At 40.7% G+C, this 12,436-nt stretch overlaps 1 protein-coding gene across 1 annotated transcript in view; it reads left to right on the top strand.

Annotated features, from left to right (window-relative positions):
- Window positions 1–12,436, top strand: part of adhfe1 (alcohol dehydrogenase iron containing 1) — a 54,408-nt gene that overhangs the window by 38,831 nt on the left and 3,141 nt on the right. Inside the window, 7 exon segments of the mRNA XM_067473899.1 lie at window positions 7,358–7,554; window positions 7,662–7,740; window positions 9,331–9,435; window positions 9,591–9,743; window positions 10,987–11,007; window positions 11,009–11,077; window positions 11,605–11,683. Coding sequence (XP_067330000.1) covers window positions 7,358–7,554; window positions 7,662–7,740; window positions 9,331–9,435; window positions 9,591–9,743; window positions 10,987–11,007; window positions 11,009–11,077; window positions 11,605–11,683 — 703 coding nt within the window.

The following is a 12,436-nucleotide window of genomic DNA, read 5'->3' as shown; positions in this document are numbered from 1 at the left end:
ACCTAGTGCTTGCTCCAGGGGGAATTGTTGGGTTCTCTCTATACATCTTTATAATATTGACTTTATTCTGTGAAGTGCCTCGAGATGACTTTGTTGTGAAACGGCGCTATATAAATAAAGTTGAATTGAATTGAAATTAACATCTAACAGACAGTTTCCACAGGTCAGCTTGTCTTTGTGTGTGAACGAAAAAGTTGCCGATTAGGTCCTACGACATATAATGAAAACAGCAATAGCCACAGCTCAGTGAGTAAGTCAGTAAGTGTAAGTTCTGTCTCATTAGTTTAAGTACGTTCCCTTTATCTGATTATAGGGCTTGTATGAAAATCGGATAATGTTTTAGGTCATATTTATGCTGAAGTACAGAAGATGCTAAGGTTTCACAAACTTTCAAGCACAACTATAAAAGTATTTGGTAAATCTGACTTGGAATCTTAAACATCACTGCAAAGCCAAAGCTACACAGGAATGGATAATTGGCACACAGATGTAGGATCATTAGGTTCCTGGCAGATTGGACAAAAAGTGCATAGTCTATTAATAACCAAACGATTACCAGTAATAACCACTCCCTAGTTCTACTGGGTAGCTAGGCATTCTCTTGGCATCTTACGCACCCTCTTGCTGTTTATTCCACCGGCTCTTCATGTTTGCTCTGCTCAGTCTTTCTTATGGCTCTTTCTATTTCTGCAAAAACACATAGTCTTGGAGGATTTTAGCTCGTTCGTCCTACAGAACAGCTTCAGCTGCTCTTTAACTTCCTGCATAAACTGTCTCCTTCCTCTCTATTGCTATAAGGTTACAGTAAGGACTGGGTTTCAGAAAACAACACAGAAGATCCTTCCAACAGTCTTCTTGTTGATCCACCTGGTCTTGAACAAACTGTAGACAGGTAGCAGTGATTAGTTTGAACAGTTTGGACAGCAGTAGCTTCCTCCTTGTAGCTCTGGTTCCACATCACTAAAAACATAAATCCAACGTTTCACGCAAATTGCTGATAAACAAGTGGGTATGTAGGTTTATTAAAGAACCGCAGACATAAACAAACCTTTAACAAACATTCACACCCAGCCTAATGAAAACAAAAGATTGAATGTGAAAACCACTCCCTAGTTCTGCTGGGTATCAGCTGATCTTGTTTTTCTTCCTACAGTCTTCCTTATTGTCATTTTTGTCCTTGCCTGGCACGTCCATCCTTCCTTGTGCTTAATTCAGCTGAGGACAACGAGGTAAAGGTCCTAAATATTGAATCCCTTTCTGTTGCTCCCCTGTCTAATCTGTCCCTTGTTCAGCTCATTCACTGGCCCTGTCCTGTCCTCAATCCTGTCCTCTCCCTCTCGCTCTCGCTCTCGCTCTCCCTCTGCTACCTGGCCGTTCTCATCCAGGTGTTTTCATTAAATGTTACCTGCCCCCCTCCATAGATTTCATTACTCTCCCTTTTATCAACTGGTCTTAATTACTCGCACCCCTGAGGTCAAGCATTTCTCTGTGGAGAGAGGAGAACCTACCAGAAGAACAACCATCTCTGCAGCACCAATCAGGCCTGATTGGCAGAGTGGCCAGACGGCACCCACTCCTCAATAAAAGGCACACGACAGTCCACCTGAATGACTCTTGAGACCATGAGACACACAGTTTTCTGGTCTGATGAAGCAAAGATTGAACTCTTTGGCCTGAATGGCAAGTGACACGTATGGAGGAAACCAGGCACTGCTCACCACCTGGTCAATACCATCCCTACAGCAAAGCATGGTGGTGGCAGGATCATGCTGTGAGGATATTTTTCAGTGACAGGAACTGGGAGACTAGTCAGGATCGAGGGAAAGATGAATGCAACTCTGGAGAGTGCTCTGGATGTCAGACTGGGGCAACGGTTCCTCTTTCAACAGCGCAATGACCCTAAGCACACAGGCAAAATTACAAAGGAGTGGGTACGGGACAACTCTGTGAATATCCCTGAGTTGCCCAGCCAGAGCCCAGATTTGAACTCGATTGAACATCTCTGGAGAGATCTGATAATGGCTGTGCACCGACGCTCCCCATCCAACCTGATGGAGCTTGAGAGGTACTGCAAAGAAGAATGAGAGACACAGGACAAAAAATCTGTGTGTTAGCTTGTAGCATCATACTCAAAAAGACTTGAGGCTGTTATTGGTGCTAAAGGTGCTTCAACAAAGTATTAAGCAAAAGCCATGAATACTTATGAACATGTGATTGTTTTTGTTTTTAATTTGTAATACATTTACAAAGATTTCAAACAAACTTCTTTCACGTTGTCATTATGGGGAATTGTTTGTAGAATTTAGAGGAAAATAATGGATTTAATCCATTTTGAAATAAGGCCGTAACATAACAAAATGTGAAAAAAGTTAAGTGCTGTGAATACTTTCTGGATGAGTCAGTCTGTGCCACCAAAGGTGTAATTTCCATATGTAAACGAATCCAGCTTCTTATCATATACTGTGAACTTATCCAATAATCAAACCCTCACATAAAGTATGCAAAAAACATGTGCAAGTACAAAAAGAATCATTCATCATAGTGTTACTAAGACCTTTCAGTCTGCGCTACCACATTTGTTAGTGTAATTTCCATCTGTAAACTAATCCAGGTAGTCAAAACCGATGTTATCAACGCTTCTTACCACTGAGGTCTGTGGTTCTCTGTTCCATCGAGTTAGCTCCAATGCTAAACCTCAACAATGTGGTGTGATTAAGTGATTCTGTATTACATGATAGTTTAAGTATGCTAATTACTAGCCAGTTTACTATCGGCCAGTTAGCATAGCATAGTTAGCTGCTCTTTAATAACAACAGCAGCAGCTGCTCTTAACACTGAATCCCTGCTTCTGCTCAAAAAGAGCAATTTAAATAAATCCAGATGGAAACAATTGCCCCCAAAAGATGAGACAATAAGAAATTTTGGGGAGAGTTCTGATGCTCTCATTAACAGCTGGGCGAAATGAAACAAACTAAATTGTATGTTATAGTTATAAACGCTTCTTACCACTGAGGTCTGTGGTTCTCTGTTCTCTATACCTTGAGATTAGTGATAAAAACATCATTCTCAGCTCTTATTTAAGGGGTTTCCCTCTCATTTTTCACCTTAAATACCATATAGTATTCAAAGCAGTGTTTATCCAGAGTTCCCTTATTTCAGGGCATTGTAATGTTCTGTAAATAAAAGTATTCATGCTCGGTACTGCAACCACTACATGCAACCATGACTGGGGATTCACTCCCCAGTCATGGTTGCATGTAGTACTATAGCTATAGCATCCTCCATGGACATATTCGCACTGTATGCAAACTGATGTTTATAGCTAGTGGGTGGAAGCCAGATCGTGATGATATTCCATATTTGTTTCTCAAAGCACTTCATCCAGTTATGCCATCAGGTCCTGAAGCTTTCCTTGTGTTCATTCCCTTCACTGTCTGCATCTTATTTAGACTTTAGCCAGGGAAGGACACGGACCTCCTGGCCACTGTGTAGAACCACCATGCTCCAATCCAGCTTCACTGCATCTCACACATACATAAACTTTTAACAGACCCGCTGCTTATGACCTGTCAATGTGACAAGTATAAAGCTGATGCTCACTGCGACACAACACACTCCACATCTACCCACACACACTCCCTCTTTCTCCCCCGTTGCCTGTCCCCATCTCTTACTACGGGTTCTTCTCATCTCATGCTCGCTAACATAAACTTAATTGCTAATTACCTTCAACATCTGGTTTGGCTCCGCAGTCCTGTGCTAGCTTTCCACCATCAAACTTGGAATTACCAAAAGTCCTCTTCTCCTCAGTCATATGACCAACATTAAATGTTGGTGTTCTGTGCTTAAAAAATTACATGGACTGAACCGTTGAGATTCTAATATTATGTCTCTTTCTTTTCTCTCTCCACTTTCCATTCACCCCAACCGGTCAAGGCAAATAGCCGCCCACCCTGAGCCTGGTTCTGCTGGAGGTTTCTTCTGTTAAAGGGAGTTTTTCCTCTCCGCTGTTACCTAGTGCTTGCTCCAGGGGGAATTGTTGGGTTCTCTCTATACATCTTTATAATATTGACTTTATTCTGTGAAGTGCCTCGAGATGACTTTGTTGTGAAACGGCGCTATATAAATAAAGTTGAATTGAATTGAAATTAACATCTAACAGACAGTTTCCACAGGTCAGCTTGTCTTTGTGTGTGAACGAAAAAGTTGCCGATTAGGTCCTACGACATATAATGAAAACAGCAATAGCCACAGCTCAGTGAGTAAGTCAGTAAGTGTAAGTTCTGTCTCATTAGTTTAAGTACGTTCCCTTTATCTGATTATAGGGCTTGTATGAAAATCGGATAATGTTTTAGGTCATATTTATGCTGAAGTACAGAAGATGCTAAGGTTTCACAAACTTTCAAGCACAACTATAAAAGTATTTGGTAAATCTGACTTGGAATCTTAAACATCACTGCAAAGCCAAAGCTACACAGGAATGGATAATTGGCACACAGATGTAGGATCATTAGGTTCCTGGCAGATTGGACAAAAAGTGCATAGTCTATTAATAACCAAACGATTACCAGTAATAACCACTCCCTAGTTCTACTGGGTAGCTAGGCATTCTCTTGGCATCTTACGCACCCTCTTGCTGTTTATTCCACCGGCTCTTCATGTTTGCTCTGCTCAGTCTTTCTTATGGCTCTTTCTATTTTTGCAAAAACACATAGTCTTGGAGGATTTTAGCTCGTTCGTCCTACAGAACAGCTTCAGCTGCTCTTTAACTTCCTGCATAAACTGTCTCCTTCCTCTCTATTGCTATAAGGTTACAGTAAGGACTGGGTTTCAGAAAACAACACAGAAGATCCTTCCAACAGTCTTCTTGTTGATCCACCTGGTCTTGAACAAACTGTAGACAGGTAGCAGTGATCAGTTTGAACAGTTTGGACAGCAGTAGCTTCCTCCTTGTAGCTCTGGTTCCACATCACTAAAAACATAAATCCAACGTTTCACGCAAATTGCTGATAAACAAGTGGGTATGTAGGTTTATTAAAGAACCGCAGACATAAACAAACCTTTAACAAACATTCACACCCAGCCTAATGAAAACAAAAGATTGAATGTGAAAACCACTCCCTAGTTCTGCTGGGTATCAGCTGATCTTGTTTTTCTTCCTACAGTCTTCCTTATTGTCATTTTTGTCCTTGCCTGGCACGTCCATCCTTCCTTGTGCTTAATTCAGCTGAGGACAACGAGGTAAAGGTCCTAAATATTGAATCCCTTTCTGTTGCTCCCCTGTCTAATCTGTCCCTTGTTCAGCTCATTCACTGGCCCTGTCCTGTCCTCAATCCTGTCCTCTCCCTCTCGCTCTCGCTCTCGCTCTCCCTCTGCTACCTGGCCGTTCTCATCCAGGTGTTTTCATTAAATGTTACCTGCCCCCCTCCATAGATTTCATTACTCTCCCTTTTATCAACTGGTCTTAATTACTCGCACCCCTGAGGTCAAGCATTTCTCTGTGGAGAGAGGAGAACCTACCAGAAGAACAACCATCTCTGCAGCACCAATCAGGCCTGATTGGCAGAGTGGCCAGACGGCACCCACTCCTCAATAAAAGGCACACGACAGTCCACCTGAATGACTCTTGAGACCATGAGACACACAGTTTTCTGGTCTGATGAAGCAAAGATTGAACTCTTTGGCCTGAATGGCAAGTGACACGTATGGAGGAAACCAGGCACTGCTCACCACCTGGTCAATACCATCCCTACAGCAAAGCATGGTGGTGGCAGGATCATGCTGTGAGGATATTTTTCAGTGACAGGAACTGGGAGACTAGTCAGGATCGAGGGAAAGATGAATGCAACTCTGGAGAGTGCTCTGGATGTCAGACTGGGGCAACGGTTCCTCTTTCAACAGCGCAATGACCCTAAGCACACAGGCAAAATTACAAAGGAGTGGGTACGGGCCAACTCTGTGAATATCCCTGAGTTGCCCAGCCAGAGCCCAGATTTGAACTCGATTGAACATCTCTGGAGAGATCTGATAATGGCTGTGCACCGACGCTCCCCATCCAACCTGATGGAGCTTGAGAGGTACTGCAAAGAAGAATGAGAGACACAGGACAAAAAATCTGTGTGTTAGCTTGTAGCATCATACTCAAAAAGACTTGAGGCTGTTATTGGTGCTAAAGGTGCTTCAACAAAGTATTAAGCAAAAGCCATGAATACTTATGAACATGTGATTGTTTTTGTTTTTAATTTGTAATACATTTACAAAGATTTCAAACAAACTTCTTTCACGTTGTCATTATGGGGAATTGTTTGTAGAATTTAGAGGAAAATAATGGATTTAATCCATTTTGAAATAAGGCCGTAACATAACAAAATGTGAAAAAAGTTAAGTGCTGTGAATACTTTCTGGATGAGTCAGTCTGTGCCACCAAAGGTGTAATTTCCATATGTAAACGAATCCAGCTTCTTATCATATACTGTGAACTTATCCAATAATCAAACCCTCACATAAAGTATGCAAAAAACATGTGCAAGTACAAAAAGAACCATTCATCATAGTGTTACTAAGACCTTTCAGTCTGCGCTACCACATTTGTTAGTGTAATTTCCATCTGTAAACTAATCCAGGTAGTCAAAACCGATGTTATCAACGCTTCTTACCACTGAGGTCTGTGGTTCTCTGTTCCATCGAGTTAGCTCCAATGCTAAACCTCAACAATGTGGTGTGATTAAGTGATTCTGTATTACATGATAGTTTAAGTATGCTAATTACTAGCCAGTTTACTATCGGCCAGTTAGCATAGCATAGTTAGCTGCTCTTTAATAACAACAGCAGCAGCTGCTCTTAACACTGAATCCCTGCTTCTGCTCAAAAAGAGCAATTTAAATAAATCCAGATGGAAACAATTGCCCCCAAAAGATGAGACAATAAGAAATTTTGGGGAGAGTTCTGATGCTCTCATTAACGGCTGGGCGAAATGAAACAAACTAAATTGTTGGATGACATTAAAACAGATCCCTTCAGTTTGACTTGCTGGGTTTCGATTGTGTTAGAAAAAAAGCAGAAAAAACCTTTCTGTTTCTTGTGCATTTGTTTGTTCTGTCAGTGTCAGACTGATCTGCTGTAGTGGTGTACGTGTGCTTTTACATACATGTTCTATATACGTTTCTCTGATCAGAGCTGGACTTTGTGAGTCCACTACTGCTGCACATGGTTGAATAAGATGTTAATGAGTTCATTCTTGTGTTTCTTTCTGTCCTTTAGATTTTGTTGAGTCCAGTAATGTTCTGTGTTAACACATTATTTACACAGTGTGTCCTGAGTCTTCACACGTACACCAACAGTTCTTTCTGTGTTACAGTTTTAAAGACGCCATCTCCTTCGCTAAAAGGGACTCGTTTGACGTGTTCGTGGCAGTGGGTGGAGGCTCTGTCATAGACACCTGCAAAGCAGCCAACCTGTACGCGTGTCACCCTGACGCCGACTTCCTGGACTTTGTCAATGCTCCGATCGGAAAAGGGAAGCCGATCAGCAGAGCTCTGAAGCCTCTCATTGCAGGTAACGAGAAACACTTACACAGCTGTATTATTTAATTCATACACACTAACGTCCAGTTTGTCAAACAAACACAAGGTTTGGTTATTCTCTAACCTTTTTTTGTCCAGTTCCAACGACTGCAGGCACCGGCAGTGAGACCACTGGAGTCGCCATCTTCGACTTTGAGCCTCTGAAGGCCAAAACAGGCAAAAATTAAATTTCAATAATGGTACTCTCTAGAATTACTGTGTTACTACACAAAGTAATTGTTAGAACACTGCAAAGGTAATAAATGTTAACGTACTGAAAAATCCCTGATGCCAGTTTCCAGTGACAAACTAATTTGTTTCCTTTGTAGTTTAATTAAGTGCATAGAAGATATTTTAATTATGCTTTGATTTAAATTTTCATATATTTTACTGGTCTACCTGGGGAAAATCCTGGACTGCTAAGAATGTTTGATGACATTAGTACAGAAGTTAAGTGTCTTGTCCAAGGACTCTTCAATGTAAGGCCATGGAGTTCTAAAGTAAACCATGACTAGATAAAGAGGGGTGACTATATATATATATATATATATATATATATATATATATATATATATATATATATATATATATATATGTGTGTGTGTGTGTGTGTGTGTGTGTGTGTATATATATATGTATATATCTATATACATATATATATGTATATACACACACACACATATGTATATACACACACACACACACACACACACACACATATATTAGAGAATATTCCAGCTACAGTAGGTGATATTACACTGAACACAGACTTCGAGATAAGATTATTTCTTTACTTCACACTAAACCACATTCATAGAGAATTTTAAGATTCAAAAATTTCTCTCAGTAAACTGACAGCCATGATACTGCAGTAAACAGATAATGTTTGATAAAATGTTGACATGTGGTAAAAGTTTGTTGCATAGTGTATAGAGCAGGGGTCTCTAGCACGGCACTTGCAAGCTAGCTAGCTCATCAAAGGGTTAATAATTCCTACTTAAATTTGAAAACTCGATTGGTTCCATTTGAGGGGTCACTCAAACCAACTTACATGTATATTGAATCCGATTCATGTGTCCAGCCCCCTTTTTCCACAAAAGGATTATTTGACAATAAATTGTGAAACAAACAGTGCGCGGCTGCCAAGCTTGATGAGCCAGTGGTGATCACTGTTGCCAACTTAGTGACTTTGTTAGTACATTTAGCGAGTATTCAGACCCCTCTAGCAACTCTTTTTCCAAAGCAGCCCCTCCCAGTTGCTGTCAGAGCAGGACACGTTGACCACTCCGCTGCGTCTAGACGGCAAATTAAATCAATCGCTCATGCACAAAGCTGCTGCTTCCCACACCAGAAACAGAAAACAATAGAAAGAAATGCATACAGACACACTAAATGCAAAAATACATACAAAAATATTTTTTGTGATGTTTGATGCAAAATGTGAGTTTTGCATTACAACTTATCAGTTTGTTTGGGTTCAGATGATGTTGATATAACTCTCAGGTTAAAACAGTGTTTCAGTTGGTCATCCACAGACCACAGGGTCAGTGGTTTGATTCCCGATCGCTTGAAGTGTCCTTGGACAAGACCCTCAACCCTAAATTGCTCCTGGTGGGTCAGGTGAGCACCTTGCATGGCAGCCACCGCCAATGGTGTGTGAATGCGTGTGAATGGGTGAATGAGAAGCAGCATGGCTTTGGATAAAATCTCTATATAAGTGGACCTTTACCATTTACATCTGAGCTGTGATTGGTCGATTGTGTTCATGTATCGCCAGCAGAGCCATCAGACCCACGCTGGGCATCGTGGATCCCGCGCACACACTGAGCATGCCCGAGAGAGTGGCCGCCAACAGTGGCTTCGACGTGCTCTGGTCAGCCAATGCGTGCCAATGTGTATTTTATCTAATATCAGTGTATCGTTATCGTCTTCTGGGTTTATTAGCATCACAGCAGCATCTATAATAAATAAAAGATCTAGAACAGAGACAGGTCCATGATTGTTTTCAATCCTGTGTGCTTCCTTCAGTCATGCTCTGGAGTCGTACACAGCTCTGCCCTACAACCAGAGGAGTCCCTGCCCCCCCAACCCTATCAACCGCCCGGCCTACCAGGGCAGCAACCCCATCAGTGATGTCTGGTCCCGCCACGCCCTCCACATGGTTGCCAAGTACTTGAAACGGTAAATACACTTTTTGGCCCTGATGCCAAAACATCAAACAACATCAGAACCTCCTCTTAATATAAGGCACTCAAGTATGACTATCACCTTTCTGACAGTTTCAGCTTATGATGTGAGAAATTACACCTTGTAAAAGTAGAGCTCATGGCAGAGGTGCTGTATTGGACAGTATTAGCTTGTACAGGTGGACCTAATGAAGTGGCTACTGAGTGTAGATACTTCTGTAAAGTTGGGTCTCAGTTTTACACAAAGTGAACGATACAACAATGTGACATATAACTGTCACGGAACACCAATCAGCATAAAGTGGGCTCCAGGTGGCCTTAAGTACACAAGAGCTAAAATACACTCACTCACTTGACAAGATAATCTGCATAACAATGATTATAAAATAAAGAAGCATTGTTTTGAACTGAAAAATATACAAGCTTATTTCAAGTCAAGAGTCTTAATTTGTGCAAAAAATCAACTGAGGTGAACTTGATATAAAACCAAATCAAGATTCGTCTTATTGCACTTTACAATGTAATGTGTGTGTGAATGGGTGAATAATAAGCAACATTGTAAAGCGCTTTGGATAAAAGCGCTATATAAATGGCCATTTACCAGGATGAGACACAGAGAGAGACACCTGACAAAAGACAAATGAAAATCATTAGTTCTAAAGGCTACCGCGCCTGTTGCATTATGGGGGAACACGGCTGGATGACTGATAATATAAAAGAGTGTTTCTAATGTTTTGGCCCCCCATTCATTTTAAATAGGGTATCAGGAGACAAAGAATAGTATCTATTGCTTTGAAGCTGTACTGTATGTCAACATCAAATACTTTATTTAACTCCAATTAAACTTATTTTAAAGTTATGCTAAAGGTAAATTAACTGAAGAACCACAGAGGACCATAAAAAGTTCCCTGAGGAACATCTGAACACATGAAATTGTTTTTTATTTTTAATTCATTCTGGTTCAAACAACAATGTTAACAACTATATAATAATCCTTAGAGTAATTAAAATATAATATATAAAATATGATATAAACCTTAAAGTATAATATTTAAATGAAATAAAAAAAAATTAACAAGTAACAAAATTCGACAATGTAATGAAAGCAATCATAAAATAAAATCAACATAGTAGTACATTTAAACCTTGTTCTGAAACAGAAACCTTCTTTTTCTTACCAGGATATAATAAATATTATAACTGATTTATTGATTAGTTGATTGATTGGTTTATTACAGAGCTGTGCGGGACCCTGAGGACACGGTCTAACATGCACCTGGCCAGTGTCTTCGCCGGCATCGGCTTTGGAAATGCTGGAGTTCATCTGTGGTGAGAAAGGAAACACATGTTGCTGCTGTTGTGTTTAGATCTAGACATTTTGCTTCGGGGTGGAGCGGGACACATTTGGAACATGATTTATAATGTGCACATGAATTTAACTTTCGAACTGCAAATAGTCAAAAACAAAAATTTAATAAAGAGTCAGGGGAAAGTAAAAAATTCCTCTAGTAGTGAATTTTATCTGCCTCACTGCAGCTGCTACAGAATACATGAAAAAACCTTAAATTTACATAATAATTAAATCTATTATTTATTTATATTATTATTTATTTATAGTGATTTATTTTAGCCTCTGATTTGCTCAGTTCTACATCATGTAACTACCCCTGGTCACGCTGTAAGTGGCTGGCACCTGGTGCCGCCAATCACACTTCAATTCCCTAAAATCTCTGGTCCCACCCCTGATCACAAAGACCCTGAAACTGTGGAGGGAGTTCAAAATCAAAATATATATAATAATGCATTTCTTTATTTAGTGCTCAGAATTAGTTTGTTACGTGTTTGTTCCTCTGCAGTCATGGGATGTCGTATCCAATCTCTGGAAATGTAAAGACTCACTCAGCGAAGGGTTACAGTGTGGAGCACCCCCTGGTGGTGAGTTGGTAATTGAGTTAAAAGAAATTGTCAGAACACATGCGATTTATGCAAAAAAACTCAGTTTTTTGTTGGTGATTTTTTTGATAGAAGTAAACAAACCTAATACTTAAGTAAAGGTGCAAGTTATCTTTTCCTTTCGGCTGTTCCCTTTCAGGAGTCGCCACAGCGAATCATGTGCCTCCATCTAACTCTGTCCTCTGCATCCTCTTCTCTGACACCAACTAACTTCATGTCCTCTCTCACTACATCCATAAAGTTCCTCTTTGCTCTTCCTCTAGACCTCCAACCTCAGCATCCTTCTACCGATATATTCACAGTTTCTCCTCTGAACATGTCCAAACCACCTCAATCTGGCCTCTCTGACTTTATCTTCTAAACATCTAACATGAGCTGTCCCTCTGATATCCTCATTCCTGATCCTGTCCATCCTCGTCACTCCCAAAGAGAACCTCAACATCTTAAGCTCTGCTACCTCCAGCTCTGCCTCCTGTCTTTTCTTCAGTGCCACTGTCTCTAAGCCGAACAACATCTCTGGTCTCACCACCGTCTTGAACATCTTTCCTTTCATTCTCGCTGATACTCTTTTATCACACAACACACCTGACACTTTTCTCCACCCGTTCCAACCTGCCTGCACTCGCCTCTTCACCTCTTTTCCACACTCGCCGTTGCTCTGAACCGTTGACCCTAAGTACTTAAAGTCCTGCACGTCCTGCACCTTCTTCACCTCTGCTCCCTGTAACCTCACCA

This window comes from Channa argus, chromosome 14 (assembly GCF_033026475.1).
Source record: "Channa argus isolate prfri chromosome 14, Channa argus male v1.0, whole genome shotgun sequence".
Lineage (NCBI taxonomy): Eukaryota > Metazoa > Chordata > Actinopteri > Anabantiformes > Channidae > Channa > Channa argus.
Note: the sequence above shows the minus strand (reverse complement) of the source record. Positions and strands in the feature narration are given on the sequence as shown.